The 24362-nt window shown below is 42.0% G+C and overlaps 4 protein-coding genes across 6 annotated transcripts in view; all 4 read left to right on the forward strand.

Annotated features, from left to right (window-relative positions):
• LOC131885618 (small ribosomal subunit protein uS15) lies at nucleotides 1-419 on the forward strand (the record flags this gene model as incomplete). Its single annotated transcript, XM_059233724.1, is given in 1 exon segment — nucleotides 1-419. A coding segment is annotated over 1 exon segment (367 nt), but the record flags the coding sequence as incomplete, so codon positions are not given.
• A 4141-nt stretch (nucleotides 420-4560) lies between these two features.
• Nucleotides 4561-7026, forward strand: LOC131885611 (uncharacterized). Its single transcript, XM_059233713.1, has 3 exons — nucleotides 4561-5600; nucleotides 5778-6449; nucleotides 6576-7026. Exons 1-3 carry the CDS (start codon nucleotides 5451-5453, stop codon nucleotides 6888-6890), a joined length of 1137 nt encoding a protein of 378 aa, XP_059089696.1. The 5' UTR covers nucleotides 4561-5450; the 3' UTR covers nucleotides 6891-7026.
• A 167-nt stretch (nucleotides 7027-7193) lies between these two features.
• LOC131885613 (leukocyte surface antigen CD53-like) lies at nucleotides 7194-8736 on the forward strand. Of its 2 annotated transcripts, XM_059233717.1 has the most exons (5): nucleotides 7194-7409; nucleotides 7480-7671; nucleotides 7749-7952; nucleotides 8127-8387; nucleotides 8591-8736. In XM_059233717.1, exons 1-5 carry the CDS (start codon nucleotides 7347-7349, stop codon nucleotides 8663-8665), a joined length of 795 nt encoding a protein of 264 aa, XP_059089700.1. In that variant the 5' UTR covers nucleotides 7194-7346; the 3' UTR covers nucleotides 8666-8736. The 2 variants fall into 2 exon arrangements, with proteins under 2 accessions (XP_059089700.1, XP_059089699.1); XM_059233716.1 differs by lacking the exon at nucleotides 8591-8736 and having other exon boundaries at nucleotides 8127-8551.
• An 8135-nt stretch (nucleotides 8737-16871) lies between these two features.
• LOC131885605 (protein PALS2-like) overlaps nucleotides 16872-24362 on the forward strand; it is a 41808-nt gene continuing 34317 nt past the window's right edge. The window contains exon 1 of one of the 2 annotated variants that reach the window (XM_059233703.1): nucleotides 16872-17226. The gene's annotated coding sequence lies outside the window, so the exon portion shown is untranslated. Of the gene's footprint in view, nucleotides 17227-18609; nucleotides 19013-24362 lie in introns of those variants that run through there. The other variant, XM_059233702.1, reaches the window with a different exon arrangement.

Consider the following 24362-nt stretch of genomic DNA (forward strand, 5'->3'; position numbering starts at 1 on the left):
CGAGGATGTCAAGGAGCAGATCCAGAAGCTGGCTAAGAAGGGACTCACGCCCTCGCAGATCGGCGTCATCCTCCGTGATAGCCATGGTGTGGCCCAGGTCCGCTTCGTCACCGGTAACAAGATCTTGCGTATCTTAAAGGCCCAGGGTTTGGCGCCCGACATTCCCGAGGATATCTACCATCTGATCAAGAAGGCTGTTAGCATCCGCAAGCATTTGGAGCGCAACCGCAAGGATCGCGATGCCAAATTCCGCTTGATTTTGATTGAGTCCCGTATTCATCGATTGGCCCGTTATTACAAGACCAAGAACGTGCTTCCGCCCAACTTTAAGTATGAGGCCAGTACCGCCTCCACGCTGGTGGCTTAAGCCGGTTATGTCGAGTGTCCGCCTATCAGCCAATAAATGAGGATCAATTGAACAGGAGGAGCTCGGTCGGCATGTCTTAATCGTTTGATTTGCATGTGTCGGCTGACTTCTACCCAGTGTCCCCATCCCTCATCTTAGCTAGACCATGCCCTCTTGGGCCGGCCATCTACCACCGTATCTCATGCTGAAAAGTCCATTTCTGTCTCGTCATTTCTATTCTTTATCTCCTGGAGATTCTAGAAGCAGATTTTTGGGGAAGCACCAGTCTCGAAGGTATTGATAACTACCTGCATTCATATGTCTTAGTTTGTTGCTCGAAAGCAAAAGAAGTTATCTGTCCGAGCTTTAGTGATGGATGTATCTAGTGAGCCCCAAGTCCAGTAGGAGCCGGGCCAGGCCCCGAACAAGTTCACTAGATGTGGACCCTTCCATTTTCGGGATTGAATGCCAGCTGCCAAGGAAATAGAAGGATAGCCATGTCGAATTTGCGGGTGCCGGTCATACTACTTAATTGCATTGATCCTCTGTACTAGAGATCAACATCTTCCTCAACCTTAAAAACGTGATAGGGCATGATAGTTATGCTAACAAAATCACAATTTGATAGAACCTAGAGACACCAAAAGGGAGAATGGTTAGTTATGGTGATCCATCCAGGTTCAGGTAAGAAGAGTGATGCTTTTCTTGCCAACAATTCGGTTAATTAAGGTCTTTGGATGCATTACTGGACAAGGACGAAGAGTTGATTGATTTTACTTAACTCTATGCTTTTTTGATCCACCAGCAAATAGTAGTCGGCGGGATTGGGCAACCCTCGAATGTAGGATTGATCAGCTATTTCGATCAAAAAAACTGTACGTATTAGTGTGACTTAAAGGGTGTGACTGGATCAACACCTAGGTATTCCCTACGAATATTTGAGGGCGGCAAATTAAACAATGAAGGAGCCCGAGACAGAAGAGAGCTGTACTTCATCGTTCTTACTAGCAGGAGGTCAGTTTTTTAAGCTCGTATCTTTGAGGTAGGTGCCTAGACGTTAACCGGTATGAAGCTACTCTAACTAAAGTGGTCAGCAAATGCTCATTCTGCGTAACGTACATGAAAAAGAAAAAGTATAACTCCATAGTAGGACGATCGGGCGTCAAGAATACCTGCCAGTAAATCAGTGATGCAAATTTAACGCTTCAAACACGTGTTAAAGAAGATGACATTTCTCTCTTCATTGAACCATTAAAATAAAATGTAGGTCAAAACGGGTCTGATGTGTTTTTTTACTGGTGCCTCTCCAGCCAAACGACCAAAGTATGTGCCATGCACTTAAAACCCTAAGACTGGTGTACTTGCATATATATATAGAGAGAGAGGATATTTGTTTTGCGATGCTCACAGAAGTCATACAAATTATGGAAATGGTGAAGGAATTGCCCACAAATATAAGCTACATTCCTCAGTTGGTATTCCTTTCAACTACACGTAAGATAATGATCGCTGTTCGAAAGTTCCCCCGTAATCTGTCGTGTATGTTGAGCGTTCAAAGAAATACCCAAAATCACTTGATTTCGCCCATCTAATTTTTGCATTTACTTGACATTTTTCAATTTGGGGGAGGCGAGATAAAGTTTCTTCATAATTTTGAAAAAAATGTGGAGAGGCTAGCATCTCCGACAAAGAACCAATTTGATACTGGATAATGGTATCAGCTATCTAAGAAAATGATGGCCAAGACTGAGGACTGACAAGGCTGAACCAGGAAACCCACTCTGGAACTTTCCGACTAGGCTTAGAAAATGTCAGTAAAACTATGTGTGATTGTGCCTAAACTGGGCTACTGGCTAATGGTAATTTGTTATTTTGATTGCCGATGCAAATGCCCAATGTATATGATCAAATGGATGGACTTAGCCGAAGCCAAACATTACTTTTGCTTTCCATGGCTGAAACTCATAAATGCAATCGATTAAGTTTTATAAATTGATTATGCAGTATTCAGAGAAGGCACGAAAGGTGTCTGATACTGTACGTTTTCAGAAGCATTTATAGTCCCAACCCAGGTTTTAGGGTCAATTGCAGTGACCGCAGAGGCTTAATGAGCATTATGCGAGTCATTTCACGCCCTCGAGAATCCAGGCTAGTTGGAACAATGAAGACCACTTCTCTTCTTTCTTGGGCTCGTTCATTGTTTAATTTGCTTCCCTCTGATATTCGTAGGGAATACGTAGGCCTTGTTGATCCGGTAGCATCTTTCAAGTCAGACTTGGACAAGGTTTTAACCCTAAAGTCAAGGGACTAGCTCGGTCTGCCAACTCAAATTCGTTGGTAGACCACATATCATGCAAGGATTAAAATTTTATTATTTTTTATGTTAATATTACTGGGTATTACATTCCCTGTAGCGGTTAGAAAACCCAAACCAAATCTTACACTCCTCCAATGGCCATTCTGGGGTTATTGATCTATTTACATATTATTTACCTTGCGCCAATGCATTTGACAGTTCTTGTGGCTTTAATGAGCTTGCTAACGTGCCGAAAATCTACATTCACAGTCAAGTGCCATACTTGTATATTTTTACTTTCTTAAATCTTAATTGCGAGGATTCTCGCGATAGGGACGTCTATTGATGTTTAAAAACGCGTCTTGCAGCAATCGTTTCAGAAGGATGAACGAGTAGCTCCAATTACCTTGACGTTTATTATATTGCTCCCACTTAAATTGCTCTCTCTTAAAACTTGCGACCGATTCCGACTAGAAAACTGTTTCCCAATCAATATTCTGCCTTCGTTTTCAAGATCTTTGTGAAAGAGCTGACAAAGCAGATGGTGCCCCGCCTTGAGACCAACCAGATCCTGCCAACATCGTTTTACGATGTGCTTGGACCTACGTGCTACTTTTGGTACCCTTAATCTTACTGTATCAATCCGATAGCTATCCCTATTTGGAGTTGAGAGCTCTGTCACAGCCGCAACTAGATTGCTCATGTGCGGAAGAAGATGTCAGGTTTGAGAGCCCCAAGGATCTGCTCTGTCTCCTGAGTTCTTTCTCATCATTGTGTCTGATTTAAAAGAGGGAACCCCGGGAGATTCAGCGGAGTGCAGCAATGGAAGTCCCTGACCTAAAGGACTCATCTAAATGACCTTGAACCTGTGCCACGTATCGGCATTCTCTGGACATTGTCATGTCATCTCCTTGCCACTAGCCTCTAGCGAAGTTCAATGCTTTGTTGCATGGGTCCGCATATATCCATGCTATGGTTGTTCTGGTATTGGAGGCTCACCAACCTACACATTAGACAGTTCTTAATAATGATATCATCGTCTCCAATGTGTACTTACTCCCAACATTTCCCATCTCAATTGACATTTCTTCATAATAGCTTGAAGGAATTTTTCTTCAAACTTGGAGTGCTGTCGGTATTGGTTGCCAATCTGTATGAGATTAAAGAACTACATGAAAGTAATTCCGCCAACTTCATCGCTCTGCAATTAAGGTCATGCTGAACGTTCCCGTCAGATTTCCCTCAGAGATGAGGTCCTACTCAACTCCGAAGGACAGGTACGGGTACAATGTATGTTAATCAGATGACGGTCAGCTCAGTAACCAATCTCGGCGTTGAATGCAATAATTGTTCCATTAGTGAGAATAGCTCTTTGTTTTGCGCTTCTCTCCTTCGAAGTCTAGTAAAACGTGCATCGCTTCAGGTTGGTCTTGAGACCATCTTTTTGCAGTTTCTCGTGTATTGGACTAATTGAACACCTTCTCTCAAATTGAGACCTATGAATAGATTCTACCTCTTAGCATTCAAGCATCCATTTTGGTTAGTTTTGCTTTCACAAAAACGATATGAAAAAATGTGACAAAGAAAGATGGCTAGGCGGTAAAAAATCAAAGTGATAAATTTGGATATTTTTAATAATAAGGCACTGAAAGTATTGTTTGCAGTGTGATGGCCGATGTAGCAATCTCTAAAAAAAGGATACATTAGAAAGTTTCTCCAACATTGATCAACAAAATTATATTGCACCAATCAACGGTTAAGGCCTGATCTTTGTTCTCCCGACGCGTTGAATAGGGTAACAGTAGAACAAGCTGCAAGTCCGTGTATTAAATCCTGCCAAAGAAGCTAATGCTTGTGCTCCTGTTTCAATATCATGACTTCAGCAAAGTCCTTGACTGCTCAAATGGCCTTAAAGAGGGGCCACCGAAATACTCTCCCTCCAAGTTCCAATGGCTTCATTAAATTGTTCCATTGGTGAACTACTTCCTTGTGGGGATCAGGAACCCCTGTTGACGACCAAGGACACTTGCCATTGCCAATTCAGGGTTTTAACATAGGTTTTCATCTACGGACTAAGGAGAGTTTGGCTTGCACGTACATAAGAAGGATTTTTACCATGAATGAATGAGAGAATATTTTGACTTGAGTCAACTTCTTGTCGGGCGGAAAATATTCAAATGTGTTGTTTTTTATTCGCCTGAGATATTCTCCTTCCGGTGGTTTGTCGTCTTTCGAATTTTTGTGCCATGTCAAAAAATACCCCGGAAAGTGGAACCAGAGGTGCTCGCAGACATGTTTTGGACATAAAAGAGAAAAGCGATAGGTGGTGTTTTGGTGCTTTTCTTGTTCCATTTAGAGAACCAGATTCTCGAAGAGTCAACTGAAAGACTCTGTGACCAATAGTTCTCCGAGCTGGATCCAACTCGTCACGGTAGGAACACTCTTCGATATGGTTCAGGTTCATTCTCATTATAAAACGGAGTTGCAGATGATTTGACTGGCTTAAAAAGTTTTTCGGAACCCACCCGGCTGGCGCATTCAGAACTTTTTTGATCGATGCCTTTGAATTTGTGAACAAAGATCTTGATTTGCACCAAAAAGAGGACGAAACTTTGACCAGAATTTGGATCTTGGTTGTCAAGGTGGAACAGTAACGATCACACTAAAACAGAAGGCCGTTGAGTTGGACCATGTTCCGAATGGTATTTGTGTCCCATTGTTCCATTTTCGTTCGTCTAGGTCCTATAGCTCAAGAAACTAGGAAGTGGCCACATTTTTGTTCAATGTTAGGTGATCAGACAAGTTAAAATGACACGTAAGCGCACTTTCAACCATACCCACACGATGATTCCACCTCGTGGTGGTAGCTTCCAATGGACAGAAATCTATCCACTGAGGCCGAATCAAGATCTAATTCTCCCTGGGGTTGTAATCCGAGGCAATGGATTAGATTTTCAGGTGAGTTAAAAGCTAGATTCCATCGATAGTTTGAAGATGAGAGCCTTGTATAAATTCTTCGTAACTTGGTCTTTTGAAACCCAAAGAGGTCATTATTGACCGTCCCTGTTGTTTTGGTGATTGAGTCCGTACTATGGACTTCATGTTATAACTTCAGTCATCAAAATATGATTTCAGGTCAAAGATCGAGGTCATTATCGCAGTCGCCACGGCTTTTCGCAAACAGACGGGATCGCTCAATATGCAGGTCGATTCTATGCGTCAAAAGATCAAATCAAAAATGGCAGGGATCAACTAAGGACCAGTGAGTTCCCTTACCTTGGTCCAAGTTCCACTGGAATCGATTGGTCGCTCTATCATCAAGACGAGCTCTTAGCATCCTGTTTTCCCCCAACTGAACTACAAACCATCTCGGAATTTTCGTTCCCCCCGTCAAGATTGTCCGTTTCTTCACAATCTTGGCGACCCGAGCTTAACGGAGAATCTCGTAGGTACCGACGAAGGCACGCCTCCCAGGGCCATCCTCACAGTCATACGGTCAAGAAATGGGCTTTTGGCCGGACGTTTGAGGTGGAGTCGCAAGACAACTTGGAGCGTCCGAAATCGGATCAAAGATTCAATCGCTTGGGCAAACAAAGAAAACCCCATTCTGAGGAGATTTTTTCGCCCTGTTTTTCTTCATTGACCAATTGTGGAGGTTCGCTTCTTAATCATTATCGCCCAGATGACCTTGGCTTAATGATGACCCGGAAGTCGCCGCGATTAGGGAACCACCGCAAAATCCATTTATGTAATCGTCCCAGTCCCAGCTCACTTAATCTACTATCCAACGGGATCCTAAATCTTGAGGTAACGTGAAACGAATGGTCCTCTTCTAACCTACATAATCCCTATGTTACGAATCATGAATCCCTACCATAGCTTGAGATACCAAGGTACAGAAACCTTCTGATGGACAATAACCTCGTATTTCAGGCCAAATATCGACCCATTTCCAGGGAGAGTCTCCAGCATTCCTATGATCTGTTGTACCGAAATGACGCTCAACTTCAGGAATTGATCAAGACTGACGTGTCAGCGGATGAAATCGCTCAAACCGCAGAAGACATCAAGGACAATGATAGCGAAGCCGAGAATATCAGCCAAATGGGCGAAGAGCTAGTCAAAGACAGTATAGAGGAGGTGTCCAAAATGTTGCTGAAGAAGATGAGTGTGGAAGAAGCTTCAGAACAGACCGAGAAGCACGTCACATTTGACCAGGCTCCGAATATTGCGATCACTTTACACTAAAGATATTAAATGATCAAAAGTAAGGATTTTGTCGCTTTTTTTTGACCCAAGTAAACGCTTGCTAAAAGAAGTGAGAAATTATGTGAGAATCTATGCAGATTTTAGAAGACCTCGAGGAACGGATGGATGGTAAGGCAAAAAATGCAAATTTTCAGCGCGCGACTGGTTGAATCTTGATCAAGTCCAGTAATCCGTTGAAAAGAAGCCATGGAAATTGGCACCGAGTTGTAATTGAATTTTAATCATAAGATGGTCAATGAGAACTTTCATCATTGGACAAAAGTGAAGTCATGTTAGAGAGCTTGATGAAACGTTGTTTGTGTCCAAGGTAAGGAAGGTGCAGTGGGAACGTTGTGTCAACCGCATTTTGAGGTTGTTCGAGATAATGAGCCAGGCGATCACCGATGGACAACTAAATACAACGAGAATTTGAATCCAGACCAGCCGAGAATCAACATGAATTCCTTCTGCGGGAGTTGCACCAAGTATCTGGTGTTCATTGCCAATCTCGTGATCTTTGTAAGGAAACATTTGCGTCCAGTTATCGTTTCTAGGCGGGTCATTGATTCTTTTTCTCACATTGATCTAGCTCTTGGGGTGCTTGGTCCTTGGGTTTGGCATTTATGCCATTGTGACCAACAACAAAGGTGACGTCACAATTCTAGGGGACCCGGACCCATCAGCTGGGGCGGGGAATTCGAATGTGGCTGAAATCATTTTGGTAGTGGTGAGCGGTGTCATCATCGTGGTATCTTTTCTGGGATGCTGTGGAGCTATTCTGGTAAGTGACACGGATCCTTTCCTTTTGTGTTCTACTTTCCATCACATTTCCAATTGGTTCCATCTTCGTACGTGTAGGAAAACCGAGCAGTGGTGTTCATTTATTTTACGATTATGCTCCTGACCACGGTGTTCACCACTATCGGATCCACTTTGGTGTTTTCCAAGTCCGTGGAAGATTTGAGGGATCCATTACTCTCCTCACTTCAACGGTATGATGCAAATTCGTCGGATCCGGTTCAGCTGCAAATCACTCAAGCTTGGGATAAGGTTCAAAAAGAGGTATAAAATGATTATTCCCTGCTGTACCGTACATCCGCCCCTCCTATTAAGTGGACCGTCAAGTCCCCTATTTAAGAAAAAGCCCGAGTTCCAAGCACATTGCAGAGTATTACACCGTAAACACTTCGCCATAATACAGTACATTTGCATCTTGTTTGTGTCGACTCGTTTCAGAGCTCGTGTTGTGGTGTTCATGACTTTGAGGATTGGTCCAAGTTCTCGACGGTGTTCCCGGACTCGCTGGGTCATCAAGTTCCATCCTCGTGTTGTTCGGGTCTGGACTTGGATGAAGATGAGACTTTAGAGTGCCAGTCCCGTCCTTACGATCAGAAGTTTGCCAAAAGACTCCACGGATGCTTCTCGGCTTTAACGATCTCGTGGCAGGGACAGGAGGGAATTGTGGGTTACATTGCCATCGCCATCGTGGCCATTATGGTAAGGAACGATCCGATGCCCATAAATAGTTCAAAAACCCAGATTTATAGCCAACAACAAATGTCTCCGATGTTCCAAGTAAGGCTCTAACTTGGTTGGCATTGAAATACGATTTCACTTGAGCACCTGCTACCTCGAGCTCTTAGGGCCATTTTCTTGCCATTATTTATATGCTGTTAGGCCTCGCACTTTTCACGTTTCAGGTCATCAATCTCGTGGTTCTCTTCAGCTTCGCATTATGTTTGGCACCCAGGAAAGCTGGTTATCAACAAGTTTGATGCCACTATTTTTCTAATTCTTCCCGTGCATTGTGATTCCTTTGAATAAAGCAATCCATCGATCCTCTTCACTCAATTTGTTTCCATCTTCTGATCCTTTCATTTAAATACTTAATTCCTGCCGAACTGCTACTTACCAGATTGAAGACAATCACTGGACGAACATTACAAGTTTCCGGGCCAAGACCATCCTGGTCGTGTAGGCGTTTAAATGGAATATGAGGCGTCCGAAACAAACCATTGGGCGTGATTATCTCGAAGGTCGAACGAGCGGACAAAGGTGGACCGTGGGACAAGAAAATGGGGTCCCCGAGAACTTGTGAAGGAGGCAGACGCCTGAGCGGAAATCATTATTGGCGTCGCCTACTGCAGTGATTATAATTTTTCATGTCCTACAATGACATATTTAATCGATCAGATGTCCCGTAGTGATAAACGTTCTCACTTTTCCCCTCCGGTGCAAATCTATCAAGTTGGGACCACGTTTTTGCCACCCAGGTTGTATGATTAACAGTGGCTCACAATTAGCCGTTCCCGGAACAAAAAACCGTCACTCTTGCGTTATATTAATCTTGTGTGAACACACGAACACGTCTGAAAAAGGTTGGTGCCACTTAAGCGAAGGCTTTTCTGGCTGGCTCGTTAACCCTTAACAATGCTAGCCACGCAAAATTTAACCAGCGGTTTTGTTGAAAAGTCTTAATTTTCCAAGGATCTAGAACTTGCTTTCTTGGATTCTGATTCCATAGTGAAACTCTTTTTAACATAGTCGTCATTAAGAAAGACTCGGTAGCTCATTGAGTTTAACATGTTTCCAAACTTTGCCATCCCTTGTTACTTCGCCACATGTTTTGCTCCTTTTCTTCACATTTTTCACTTTAATGTAGCAACAAGGCAAACTAAATGTGTTTCACTATTAGACAACCTGAATGCGACATGCTTTGCTAAAAAATCAGGCTTCTGAAATCGGGACGAGGGGGCAAATAGTAAGCGTAAGATTACTCTTTGAGACTTCATAAAAGCTATATGGTCAAAAATGCGTTTTGTGCTCGGCTGGTACGTCAGAACCTCGAAGCTCGAACCTCTTCCAATTTGGATTTTTTCTTGTATGAATGGTCACATTGAGTAAAAGCAGGGTATGATTCGACGCTTCAAATTGTATTGAGTCAAAACTAAGCAAACTTGGGATATCCGAGACAAAACCAAAGCAACAATCATTTCAACAATTTGAAATCTTTTCCTTTCTGTTGATAATATATTAAGTGCTAATAAAAGAAATCGATTGGCATATTTGATTTATTGGCAAGCCTTTGAAGTTTAATATCGATCCTGCAAACTGGGTTTGACTGGTTGACTATTATGGAACAAATTGTGGGGCAATTAGTTATGGCCTTAACACTATATGGATACTTACTGCACTTATACGCAGGCCCAAAGACCAACAAACAATTCGACCCCTCACCATATTGCCTAATTGATATTTCATCATCCATTTTTCACCTTGAACCTATACATGGTTGGCCCTTACTTAGGAGATTGGAGTGACATTGAAAAGGAACAACTTCCAGTTCGTCTGGCACGATTGTCGTCCGTCCGCTTTTGCATTAGGGTGCATCATACGTCACATTAAGAAAACGACAAAGGCTGACGGACCTTTTTAATGGGTGTGTCTGACTCTGGGTTTACGTCGAGTGCCAAATGTTCAGTCACGAACGACTTTTCAATTAACTTTTTTCCTCGTGACAGTTCTGGGAAAAGACCAAGCCACAATCAATTGTTCGTCCCCTTGGTGAGATTTTCTTTTACCAGTTTCCCAATTCGTAGAAATGCTTAATAGCGGGAGAGCTTAACCTAACCACGGACGACGTCTTTAATGCGTGCAAAGTGTTGTGCTGATGGTCACGATGATAATCGGTTTTTGTGTCCTAATCAACCAAATGCGTGTTCCGCCAAAATAACCATACCATGTCACTTTCGCAGCATTAAATATTGAACGGATTCTTCCTTCAGTAGAGATATGCAAACAGCATAATTCAAACTGGCAAAACACCACAAGTTCTTGGATACCTTCATTTTTTGGCTTAAATTTGAACCCTTGAAAAGGGGCAGGGGATGATAAGATCGAAATTGGACAATTCCGATTTGAGTGAAGACCTTCATCAAATGAGACTTGCCTCAGGTCACTATGGATTCGTACATCAAATTGAAGCTTAATCGAACCAATAAGTCAAACATTATGCTTTCTCAAAGCTCACTACGTAACCCTACCCAAAATGAGTGACTTGTAGCCCTCCTGTTTAAAGTCAAAATTTATGATCCCTCTTTCTCGATAAAAAAATCAAAAAAATAAAACGACCTAATTTAGTGTTTCGTAGCTTTTGATTTCATTTGACCTTTCCCAATTTCATTGTGATGGCCTTTTTTGGCTCAAAGCAAATATACAGGCTTTCGTTAGCACATTTCATTCTCCATGTAGGTTGACCACCTACCACATTTCCAATAAGAAGAAAAAGCTCTTCAACAATCTGAATAGAGTCATTTTGAGGAATCATGCTTGGGTATTTTTTGTAACATTCATTACTTTTTAGCAGAACCTAAAAAGAGTGAAAATTATCTATTTTTGCTGATTTTTCTGCATTTTGTTGGCACTTTTAAGACTTGATTCGCAAATTTTCCAATTTTGATTCCTTTTTACTGCAACGTGGTACATACAGCCTTTTCATTTTCCTTTGCCTCCTCTCACTGCAAATAAACGCAGAAGCAAGAGAATCAGTTCCAAGATGCATGACTTCAACAAGTTACTTTTCGCTGAACAATTTATTGCTGAGAGACCCTTCAAATCTTATAAGGGTAAAATTACAAACTCTTTTGACATTTAAGTAAGGATAAACAGAGAGTTATATATTATAGAATAGTAGCCTTCCAGGGACTTTTCATCATCATCGCCGATTTCCAATAGATTGTGCTAAAAGCGCTAATGGCGAGTTTAGAAAAAGTGATGTTTTTAAGTTAGTCGCCAAATATTTGTGAAACTGTGCTTTTCCTAGTACTATTTTGTTGGAAATGATAATTACCAAAGTGTTGGAGGGTTATCAATCATATAGTATGCAACTTCTTCTTTATTTCTTATTTACAAGTGTTGATAAGAACCATCGTAACTGAGTGGTTTAGTATACCCGATATAGGCACGACATGGTTCCCCAGAGTGCGTGAGTTCGAATCCTCTCTTCAGAGGCAAAATCTTCATATTTTGCACATAAAGAATTTGAAACGTCTCCCAGATGACTTGGTGCCTTATTCATAAGGTCAAAGTACTTTACATATGAATTGTTCATTCAACAATCCCTTGATCAACACTGGCATCTTGGGGCTTATTCTCTTGTTTCTGCGTTTGTTTGTCCTCTCCTTGAAGAAGTAAAGAGGGCTAAACCGCTCAATGAAAATAACTATTCGTAATCATTTCCAGGATAAGGCCAACTCAACTAGTCTGTGGAACATTATTTATTGCAACTGAAATCTATAAAAAAGTACTTCTTACCCCAATCTCATTGGCGTCTCTAGAAAAGGAAAATGTAAACTCTCGACCTTGACATTCCTGTTCATTATTGCTCACATGGAGTGATTTGCTCTGGGTTAAAACATTATACCCTGTTCTAGTCATACTAATCGCCTTATTTCCAAATTATCTAGGCTCCCTGAGTTTGAATTTTTACATATAGCAAGTAGTTTTTGCAAAACTGAGGGCAATCTAAAGGTATTGCCATCATTGTCATTATGAACGAATACGGGTTACCGCAATTCTTTTCTTTCGGATGATTCGTCCTCTAAAAAAAATTAAAACGGGCAATTGCCTGTTACGCTTAACTAAAAGGCTCAACAATACTAAAATATGCCATACGAGTTTTAGCAACACATAACTGATAGATATTTTCAAAGATTATTCAGTAGCTGAACTAGGAGCCAAGTTGAACTAGGAGTTGCCAAGAGGCAACTTGAACAAGGCAAGAATCTTTCCCCCCAGTGTCATCGATTCAAACCCCGGTACCGGAAGTTAAATTTATGGGAGGAATCGTGGTTTAGTAGCTGGAGAAGCTTTCTAGATTGAGAGAGGTCCCTGGTTCGACTCCTCCTGCCGACCTTTATTCAAAGGAAATATTTAGATGCTAATAACACCCTCAGATGAAGGAGTAACTGGACTGGGAAAAAATTGGGACGGTATTGATGGTCGACTCCGCTGAACGGGCAAGTTTCACAAAGGGAGAGAGAGATAAGTCCTTCTGCAGTTTTTGTAGACTGATCTTTCTCACTTCAAATATTGCGAGAGTGTTTGAGAAGATCGAAGATCGTGAAGTTCAAACTTGTAGAATCTCTTGAATTCCATGACGTGTCCTTCCTCTTTGTCAGCATGGGTTCCGAGCGCATTTTAGCATGGTTGCCCAACTGATTGAGCGTAGAGCGACTAGAGCAAAGACGGCCTAGCCATGGACTTCTAGAGATGGGAAATGCGAACGGAAGCCAAAAATTCGTATCTCATAAACCGTTCATCTTATTCCAAAGAAGCACTTGATGCGACCACAAGATCTGGTTGAACAAATGAAGTTGGCCAAACTTGAGCCCCAGCCTATACTTAAGGAACTCAGGAGATATGGTCAAAGTTATGTGGTAAACACTACATGAAATTCGAATTGTCGGCCTGCTCTTGGTTAGCTACATAAGCTTCTGACAACATAACTTTGAAAAGATCCACTTTAGATGTAAATGACATAAAAATGACCTACCTTTAACTGAAGAGATCGACGTTGCTTATTCTAGTACTTTAATTCGAAAAGTGACTGAGAGTTGCTATGACCAAGAGCAGGCCGATTCAGCGGGAAGCTCGTTTGCAGTCCATATTTCTAGAAGTCCGTGGCTCAGCATACTTTTTTAAAGCAGAAGACTCCCCATCCCTGCTGCGCCATCTCTAGGCCCTAATTTGAGAGCTTGGGACCGAGATTCATAAATGATGTTTTAACAGGGACATTAAAGGCAAGAGAGAGCTTGAAGAAGTTTGGATTGCACATCATTCATATATCAATATTTAGTATTCAGTATCAGTATCTGATACTATACGTTTTCAAAGGCATCCATAAGCTCTGTCACAAGCAAGGATTTAGGGGCAATTGTAGTGACTGTAGACGCTTAACGTACATTTTGAGAGCACCTTCAAGGCCTCGAGAATTCAAGTTAGCTAGATCAATGAAGGCCTCCTATCCAATCTTTTCCTTCTGGGTTGTTCAGTTTGCTTCTCTCAAATATTTGTGACGAGTACGTTGCCAATTCAAATTCTTTGGTAGGTCAAATTTGATATAAAGTTCGAGAATCGTCATAAAAAACGATTTAGAGGCCTTCATTTCGTTAACACTGGGGATGAAATTTTCTGTAGCACTTAGAAAAACGCATGAGAAAAAAAACAAAATACCAAAAAAAAATTCATGCACTAAAAGTCTGTAACTGAACTCCCCAGGCAGAGGTCTCCTTGTATTTTATCTTTCTCGCTCAAACCTTGAATATGTGGTTGAACAGAAACAAACTCATCCAATGTCTCAAGAGACAATAAAAAATGCATTATGTTATAAGAGTCTTTTTCTAGTCGTTCATCCCATATTCCTATCTATATGATCCTTACACCTTATTTTGCTTACAACTCTCCCTCGGTCCACATGAACAGTTATTTCAATTTCAATTGACACTTCTATGATCACTCTTCCATTCGACAATCGACAATAAAGTTCTACTCGAATCCATCGCTCCACTCCACTACACAATAGATGCAGGATTTTTTAAAATAAATACTGATGGAAATTTTACACCCATATAATTTCACTTTCTTTGATTAATATATACACACCAATCAAGATTATAAGCCTACCCGAAATAGATGCACAAGTAGATATTTCCTATCCTTCTTTTACATTGCTGTCCCTCCCTACAATGTTTGGAGAAGATAAGTCATTGCATTTTCAAAACATGATTAAGAAGCTGTTTGCGTTCTCAAAGTCCAAACTCGACACCCCGGTTGACAAAAAATCGAAATCAAGCACACAGTAAGATATTTTACATGAACTCCGATTGATTTCTACTTACCTGATTCATGTATTGTGTCATCATGTCTGCAATACCTTAAAAGCATTTCATTACGACATCGAAACTTTTTATTCGCCATGGCACAGCTGTCCTTTTGCCTTAAAAGAGTCATGAGAAATGGGTCATTTGAGTCTGTTTCGTCGAGGCCCATTGCAGTCAATATCAAGACCCTTCCCAAGTTGAGCCCGATGTTTGGGGTCCGACTGCCCGAAAGGAGCCATATCAGCTCCCTCTTGCAAGGGTGCAACGACTCGGATTTGGCGCGAAGAGGCTTTGAAAACTTGGAATTTTCAATGGGACCAAAATTGGGCTCATTTTTTGGATGTCGGCTATTTTATGGCGATGTCAATTCTGATGAATGGCCCAACGAGACTTTGCCAGAACTTTCCCTACCCAGCTATAGGATATATATCTATTTCAGCCGCAGCTTTGGTACACATTACACGTGTTGGTTGGTGTGGCCAAAAATGTCCCTCCAAGGAGCGTTTTATCACGGAAAGTGGCCTTCCGTGGCCTTGAAACTGACACGAGATGGTCAGAACGAGAGATTGTTACTTTAGATAAACACTTGAAAATGCTTGAGGAAAATTGATGTTATGATAGGGCTTTGTCAAACACGCGTTTGTGGCTAGCAGGTGCGTGTTTTGAATCGTAAAGAATACGAATTTCGGGAAACAATCTCCTGCTTCGAATTGTAAAGACCTGAAAAACTTCTCTGGCACGATATTCGTATTCGTGCAAAAAGGCGAATGTCATGGGCAATTGGGCATTGGGCCAAGTGCCCTCGTCACATTTGGGATCTCTAATCGATTGAGGATTCTGCCATTAATATCTCATGACACATTCCTAGGGCCAACTCCGTGGAGTGGGTGGAGTCCATAGAGTGCCATTTTGTTTTATTGCGAGATCGAAGATCTTGATTGCTTAATGGCTCCGCGGGGAGCTCCCAAGTTGATTTATCGAGGCAGTGTATCATTCGATGTTCCACTCTCTCTCGATTCATTCCACTCATTCGCTTTGTCACTGTAAACGTTATCAAGAAGACCCTTATGCATGAGGTGATGGACAGCTTGTCGGCCCAGATATGTCCCTCGTGTCCACCCTCATTACCTCATTACTGAAAGGCCTGTCGGGATCCTTTAGGATTAGTGAAATGATTAAGGACGGGCTTACTTCGTCTAGTTCATGTTGTTCAATGGTTTGTAATATATCGAGCTAGGGTTTTAATACATCGATGGCCTTTAACGAGATCCCCCCGTAAGTATAGGTAGGCTTTTGTTGGCTTTAAATGCACAGATATATTTGCTTCGCCACGAAGTGTCCAAGTGTTAGGCCAGCAGAGTCAGACGAAAATGACCTCATTATTGCCGATGACGTTCAAAACCATTTGAAGATTGCAAATGCCGGACGAAAATGACCTCATTATTGCCGATGACGTTCAAAACCATTTGAAGATTGCAAATGCCGATCACTAATTTGTATCCTGAACTCGATCCTTGTAAGGCGGGCACAAGCGAAGCCAGCTGATCAAGTTCAAAATGATTGTTTAGTACGAGGGGAACCACGCTCCAAATGACTCTCATTGGACGAGGTTTTGGACAAGAAGCTAGGAACGAGACGTTCCATTGCCACTCCATTGAGAGAAAAACTCTCCAAACCAACAGTGGCTCAAGAATCTTCGTTTGTTCTGATCTGACATAGTATTGGTGTCGTCTGATACACGTGGCCAAGAGAGCTAGCTAGATACTGGCTAACGGGGTGTAAGGACGATATGGAACAGGGAGCATGGAACAGGAAACGGGAGAGGGGCAGTAAAAAACAGATCTCTTGAGTCTTGAATGACAAGCCAATCTGTCTCTTTCAAGGCTTGGGTGGTTTTTGAAAATCTCTTTTTTTGCCTGCTTGATGAAGAGATGTGGAGCGCGAACTGATAGAGTGTGGCACCCGCCGAGGGCCGAGCCGGATGTCATCAAGGACTTTTTGATTGGCCTCATTTCAGCCAATTGGCAAATGTGCGGAGTGAAAGATGAATTGAAACACCCACCTCGATCATTATCCTGGTTATTCCCCGTTGGTTAGAGCCTCGACGTCGGCGTCCCCAAGCAAGACTGACTTCAACCACTGGCTAGTGGTCGATGTTCCCATCTCTGCCAAGAAGAAGAAGAAGACGAAGACGGAGACGAAGAAGAGGCTCCAAGGTTTCTCGAAGAAACTGAGACCGTCCGTCGGCCAGAGGCTGTTCCACAAACGGTGTCTTTTTCTTCATCACTTCTCGGGGTTTGGAGCCACTTTTCACACCCGTTCCTTCCAATCCAATGGGTCAGGCCCAGGAAAAGGAGTGAGAACCATACGCATCCAGTCAATCATACGTGGAACATGGTCCAGTAGTGAAAGATATTTTCTTCCACCCCCAAAAAACGACATGGTGTCCCACGAAGGTAAGAAAAATCGTTCTCAATTGATTGTCAAGGAATAAAAAGGTGGAACAATGGAACATCGGTGTGATGTGGTAGGGGGTTTTGTTGCTCGTTCCTCTTGCTCCTCTTCGGAGAGTGAAGAATGGGTGTGGACAAAAAGGCAAAGGGAGCTCTCGGATCATGTTCAAAGATCAAGGATTAGGAGAACAATGAGGGTAGGATCAACTCGAGGACCAAGGTTGGAGCCTTTACATGTGAAGAGGGAAACAATCTTCTTTCCCTTCTCTTGCTTCGCGTTTTTCCCCGGGTTCAAGGGCAGGAACACTTCCATCAATTCCCATGGTCTTGGAATGGAACAAATGATACAATCATTAGCTTTGATCTTAGTCCAAACCAAAAGCTGATAGTATATTTGAACAAGATAGCATGTTGGACCTCAGTTCTGTTCTCTCGCCCCTGACAAAGGTAATGACAATAACCAACAATAGAAAGACAATATCGAAAAAGATCATGAAAAAGAGCTCAACCACTTTTGGGGACAAGGATAGGAAGTATTGGGAAAGTTAGCTGTCCATTATCCTCTCCAAAAAAGAAGGAAGTAATATAGATCCAAGGCCTGTGCCACCTGAATCTGATTATCAATGATGGACAATGATTGATGGACAAAGTTTCTGTCCAACTTTTAGGACGAAGTTTTACTGTATGACACAATGTCCCCGACCTTTTGTTTAGTTTTAACTTTTTATTGCTCAGAGGCTCGGTTGAACTGTCGATTCTCTATTCATTAGTTTACGCTGAAGCACTAATGTGCTCTTTTCAAAATGAAAAGTCTCACTCACATGAGGCCATTAAGATTGATGATGTGATATGATATGAGGCCATAAAAACAGGAGACACTCTCGTGATCACCGATTAGAAGGCAGACCAACAATTAATTTCGTGGTGGCACCGAAAGATTTGAAATGTTCCCATTTCCACCTCCTGTTTGTTTGTGAGTGAAACATTCAAATGACCTGTATAATTCGACCCTATCCGAGGGAAAGAAGAAACCCAGAAAGCCGATGCTTTAAGAGCCATAATGAAAGCCCACCCAAGGAGCTCGGAGAATGACTTGAAATGGGATCTCACACAATGCCGCAGTCAATTATGACCTGGAACATAATGATGTTATGACATTGCTTGCTTTGCCACAATCGCAATCGGCAAGGTCTTAGTTCTTTTTTTCTTTCCATAAATCTCGTATTATTCTTGTCAATTCATGAGAAGGCGCCACTTGGAGTCAAATCTTGGATCAATCAACGAGTTCCACTCTGCGAAGAATGGTGCAAAATTGGAAGGACCATAATCTAGTGCGACAAATTTGATATCCACCATTGTGTTGCACTTCGTCTTGAAGCGATGGGCCATTCCAGGAATCCAGTTGAGCTCTGGAAATCCCAACCTGGAATCGAAATTGTGAGGCGCATATCAGTAAATACCGGGGTAGGTTTTGTTCCAAATCTTTATGGTGCATTTGCCGTGACAAGGAAAAATAATTGTTCTCACAGCTGCAAGCAAGGTCGTTGTTGCCATTTCCATTTTAGACCCGCCCTGCACTTCTAAATTTGGTTATGGACCACTCAATTCTGCATTGATCGCTCAAGTTGGTTTCGTATCCTATCCAATGGATATGCACTGTTCGATTGCCATTGAAACATTTGATAACACAAACCACGTCTGCATGCATTTGTGATAAAGCGACCAAAATTATACCAATCTGACATACCGAGGAACGGGACCCGAGCTCAAGAAGTCTTGAAGTTGGCAGGTAGGATTGAAATGGTTGCAAGATGGCACCCAAACAAGTCTCGAATGGAACTCATAGGGTTTAACGCATATGTTCACATGTTCCACGTGCATCTTTCTGGACAGAAATATTCATTTCTTCTCTGGTCTCTCAAGCTGGTCTCATGTTGCAACCATTATCATTCCCTAACTTTTTTAAAACCCAATAGCGTCCTCAAAGTAGGGCTCTTATTCCTGCCAAATCCGATTTTTGTACAAAGGCAAATATATGGAGGATAGATAGATGGTTGGAATGGTTGAGAGCAAGCGAGGGAGCAACTCGCTCCTCATTGTGTTTGAGCAGAAAATAAGGGCGAACGAGGAGATGATTGCCTCAAAACTGAAATCAAATAGAGCTAAAAAATGAATGCCTCAATCTTGTACTACTCTTGGGTTCAAGGAAAGAGAGCGATGTTTAGGGTTTTTGGGTGCCCCTCTTCACCCCTCGTTTGATCACTAGGCGGTGGGGGAAAAAAACTAACGGATCATAATGGCCCCCAATTGAGGGCCCTCTAAAGGCGTTTTCGTCCCGCTCAGGGGGTGTTCCAGTTCTTACGAGAGAGAACCGTATAGCACCAGAAATACAGCTCCTACCGGCACAAAAAGTCCGCCTCTCGTCAGTTCGTCAGTTTGGATGATGCGGTCGATACGCACGAAAGGAACGTAACCAGACAACAAATTGAGGCAATTTGTGATTGATCCCATTTCCGCTTTTCTAAACCTTTTACTCTGGTCTTCAAGAAAGAAAGCTCCTAGTCTTCTCTTCATTTGGTCATGGTCTTTTCAGACTGCAGATGGAAATATGATTGATAATATATAGAAAACAGAAGTGGGCTTCTTCGGAAAGATGAACTCCCAAGGTTTGTTTGGAATCATAGCACAGCGTTACCACGTTCTTCTTTCTGGAATAATATGCCATAATTTCTGGGTGACTGGCTTCTCCTGTTTCTAATCTAATAACCAAATCAAACACACTTCCACAAGGGCTCTTTCGGGCTCTTTCGGACTCTTTCTGTATCATTCGATGGGTCAATAACTAAAACCCATCTCAAACATCCAGACCCAAAGAAAATACTTCTTATGGAAGGCAAATATTCCGAGGATCAGCTTACCCTCAATTCTCTTGTTTATGGGACAAAATCTGATCCAAAGGGGGCTTAACTTCCGTCAACGGTGTCCCAACATCCCCTTTGGTCTTCGAAAAAGAAACTCGCACGTGGAACCAATGTGCCTTCAAAAGATCGGGGTTGAGATGCGACCAGGTTTCTGATGTCTGGGTCGAATTTTGATTGATCACGCCCGTGATTTGAGGTCCGAACGTCGTAACGCACAGACCACATGTGCCATGTGGACCCATGATATGAGGCGTTAACTTGCGACATTGCATTCCAGTCACATAATTTTCTGGTCAAGACGGTCGTCACAGTTCCCCCGACCCTTTCTTTCTCTTGGGCAAAATTAGATTCAAGTTTTGGAACACCGCTGAGTCAGTTCAAAACTGCTCTACTTTTGATCCACCTTCATTGCACTCTTGGCGTTAGCCAACAAGGGAGGAGAACAAGAGGGTTTTTCATTCGGTTAGAATTTGCCAAAAAAACGTAAGATAAAAGAGCGACATACTCTGTCTTCATTTCGGGGATGACCTTTATAAATCCTGGAGCTTCTTCCTTCAGGACAATCGTTCCACTTTTGAAAGTATGGTCTTGCTATTAAATAAATGTGCTTTTCGAGGTCACACGGGTCGAAATTTCCCCAGACCAGACTGTACATACTACATACAACTTGTATTTTCGATGCAAAAAGCAAAATGCTAAATGCTATTTTCTTTTCTTGTCTCGAATGAAAACCAATCAGATTTCAGGTGGGTTGTTTTCCCTAGTGCATTAAATCTCCATTGTCAGGCTTGTCAGCAGAATTTTGCCTGTGCAAAAAATCCAATTCCCTCTGGCATTACTTTGAAGTCACCTTAGATGTGAAAATCGTGTCTGTATGCAAACTAAGTCTGGTTATAAAACTTGGAGTCACCGAGGTTCTGCTGTCTGACTCGCCTCATTTTGTTTGGGATACACATTAGAAGAGTGGGAGCTGCATTCAGGTATAGGTAAGCATTTTGAGCTGATGCTTGGAATTCGAGGGAGACTTATCCCAGCCCAGAATGGCATTTAGCAATGAAGTGCTTAAAAAACTTGCGCCATTTAAAGTGCCTTTGAGATGCCAGCGGCGTAATTAGTGGAAGCACATGAGAGGGCAGGTTCACACAGAAGATGCTAAACCCTTAGTCTTTGAAAATGAAAAGGTTGCCAGACTGAATAAAACTCATGGAGCCGTCTTTTGTATGCATATACAAGTACTTGCCTAAACTGGCCTTGGGCATCTTGAGAAGGTTCTTAGCGATCCAAGTTTTCAGTGTTAGAGCGTTGCATCGTGGAAAGTGACTATTGGATAGCTTGTTTGGTAACGAATGCCAGAATAAGCGGCTCGTCCTGAAAGTGACAGGAACAGGGTTGTAACCAGGGAAATCTTTGCTCATTCTGCCTTCTCTGAAGGTTTCGAGGCTCATCTTCAAGGCGGACAAATTTGGCTGGGGCATTGGCAGGAGGAATCCTCCGTCTGTCATTTTTGGGCATAACTCAACCATCCTTTTCCCCTCATAATGCTTTAGGGGGAATTCAAATGAGATCTTGCCATTCCTTACGGTCATCTTAGTCAAATGTATCCCTCAAGATGCGACGAAAATCCTAGCAGGAAGGTCCTCACGAAAGGTGCCTTAGCTTTAGCTCTCCTCATAACTTTAGGTCAAGTTTTTTTTGAAGGCCTGGTGGAAAATTGACTAAACCAACTCGTCCACATGGGCCCAAATATGTACTGTATGTGGCGGGTGGGTGTTCACTTTAGGAAGGCCATTTGAAGAGAATGCATGGCCTTTATGACCAAACAACCCGAGAAAGGGATGAGCACAAAATGGAGAACGAACGAAAGACGGAAGAAAGACAAAATGGGCTTTGGGCTCTTCTTTGGGTGGCTCCAATGTGAATGGTATGGTACGAAAGCCTTTCCGTGAGAGCCATGATGAGAATATTTACAGCTTCCGCTTATAAATTAGATTTCCGTTTATCTCGTGCTAAACTAATAACATTTAAACGAGGGTAATTTCCCGCTTTTTATGGATAAAGATATGCTCACGATGTTCCAAATATGAGCTTCAGTGGTCCCAATGCCAACAGTCATGTAGACTGTTTCCGGGAAAACACGCAACCTCGAAACCTCCTTCAGATGGCCTTATGTGGAAGCTACAGATATGTAAATGGAGGGTTTTAAAGCACATGAATGGAACTAATGGCTTGGAAAAGGGAGAAATAATATTTTCCTTGTATAGTTGAAAAGACACTTATAATCCACTTTTCCATCTCATCTGTAAAGAAGAAAGAGTGCTGCACCGGGAAAGGCAAAAGAGAAGAAGCTTTAGCAAAAGAGCTCCACTGAAGAGGCCCACAGCAATCCTTTCAATCCCTCGGAAAATCGGCCTCTGCCTTGTACCCTCTTTCACACAAGGAAGATCCACTTATTCTGACTATTAGACTTTGATTGATGCCCGGAAATAACTTTTTCAGAGGATGTCTATCGGCTTATGCCAATCCACATAACCCGACTGACCGGTTTTAAAGCACCTTGCAACCTTGGGTTTCGGTTGCTCCATAAGAAGTGCATTGCGTCGGGTTTTCGACTGGCAGGTGGATCTGTTTTCGTGGGCTTATTGGTTCTAAACTTGTCTTGTTGCCTTCTTGTGCATTCCAAAAGCATCGGAAGCACAATTGTCGCCTCTTCGGTGTTCCACCACCTGCACGAGTGCTTTCGTGTGATCTATGGAACTTTGTTTATTACCAGTCGTTCGTATAACTCGATGTTGGTGCAGTCAAGCTCTGGGTGGGAAACAGTTTCTGAAGAACTTATTACATCTGCATTGGCTCCAACCCTCCTTTTCGCGGGTAGACACGTGGGGATAAAAAATGGTTGTGTCGACACTTTGTCCAATTTGGCGAGTCCTTTGATCCCATTTTGGCACCCTTGGTGGCACATTAACTGGGTTCACTTGAATTCAATGGTAAATAGGACCTTGAATAAGGTTGGAGTTGTCCGTCGCAAGCCATAGTGGTTGGTGGATCCTTATATTTTGAATGAGTTATAAATAGACAATTCGGAAGCACACGCCCTCCTTTTAAAGGAGCTTGATTAGCCATTGTGTGCGCCGTTTTGTTGAACTAAATCTTGCAGCCGTGTGTTTTGGTTCTCTGACAATGAGGGACCTTGGCGGAGGGCCTGCTGTGTCATTGAATAATACAAAATTTTGACTGTTTGGGCCAGGACTTTGGGTTTGATTACCTAAAATCATATTTTTTATCTATTTCGCTATATTGGGTATAAATCCTTAGCAATGAAAAATTACTAATGCAAATTGTTACATACGTATAGGGTTTGATTACAGCCCATTTACAATATGTTCAAGGATTTCTAGAAACGTACTTGATAGGCATTAATGAACGTAAATCTTTAAGTTATGCGACTCAAATTATTTATGAGTCTTTCCTTTAACGTTAACTATACTGTTTTTAGGTTTGCTTAGCATGGAATTTTTTATCCGTTATATAATGTAATTTATTTATTTTGCTGCTTAAAGAGGTATTAGCAGTTAGGAAACGATCGAAGTAACTGCAATAGAATTCACTAATACTATTTGAAAAACATTAAATCTTCAAAGTGATATATGATGGGAAATGAGGATCGGAAAAGTTTTGATACACTTTCAGATATATTCATTGTGTCACAATGCTTAAACAAGAAATTGCTTATTGAGTAATACCTCGATAATGTCTAGCATCTTAGAGCGGATTATTCTCTCGTTTCTACCATTGTTTGTCCGTACCTACAGACGAGTAGATGTACCAGAGGGCGTTACCTCCCCTCAATGAAAAGTACTAAGCAAAGTAGAGCTATCAAAAGTGTAAATGAATGTATAATGCGACCGATTTCTCACAAATAAAAATAATGATATTACTTTGAAATATTACATTCTTTCAAGTTAACCCAGGATTTAGGGTCAATTGTAGTGACCGTAGAGGCTTAATGTGCGTTTTGTGAGCACCTTCAAGCCCTCGAGAAACCAGACTAGTTAAAACAATGAAGTTCACCTCTCTTCTTTTTCGGGCTCCTTCATTGTTCAATTTGCTGCCCTCAAATATTCGTAGGGCTTATGTAGGCGTTGATACAGTAGCAGGATTTAAGTCAGACTTGGACAAGTTTTTGACTAAAATTCCGAATCAACCTGTATATTCAAG

The sequence above is a fragment of the Tigriopus californicus genome, chromosome 8 (assembly GCF_007210705.1).
Source record: "Tigriopus californicus strain San Diego chromosome 8, Tcal_SD_v2.1, whole genome shotgun sequence".
NCBI lineage: Eukaryota > Metazoa > Arthropoda > Copepoda > Harpacticoida > Harpacticidae > Tigriopus > Tigriopus californicus.

Coding starts and splice junctions, on each gene's coding strand:
- LOC131885611 (XM_059233713.1), top strand. CDS start 5,451: ATGACACGTAAGCGCACTTTCAACCATACCCACACGATGATTCCACCT. Junction 5,601..5,777: donor GCAATGGATTAGATTTTCAG/GTGAGTTAAAAG, acceptor ATATGATTTCAG/GTCAAAGATCGAGGTCATTA. Junction 6,450..6,575: donor ACGGGATCCTAAATCTTGAG/GTAACGTGAAAC, acceptor CTCGTATTTCAG/GCCAAATATCGACCCATTTC.
- LOC131885613 (XM_059233716.1), top strand. CDS start 7,347: ATGAATTCCTTCTGCGGGAGTTGCACCAAGTATCTGGTGTTCATTGCC. Junction 7,672..7,748: donor GATGCTGTGGAGCTATTCTG/GTAAGTGACACG, acceptor TCGTACGTGTAG/GAAAACCGAGCAGTGGTGTT. Junction 7,953..8,126: donor GGGATAAGGTTCAAAAAGAG/GTATAAAATGAT, acceptor GACTCGTTTCAG/AGCTCGTGTTGTGGTGTTCA.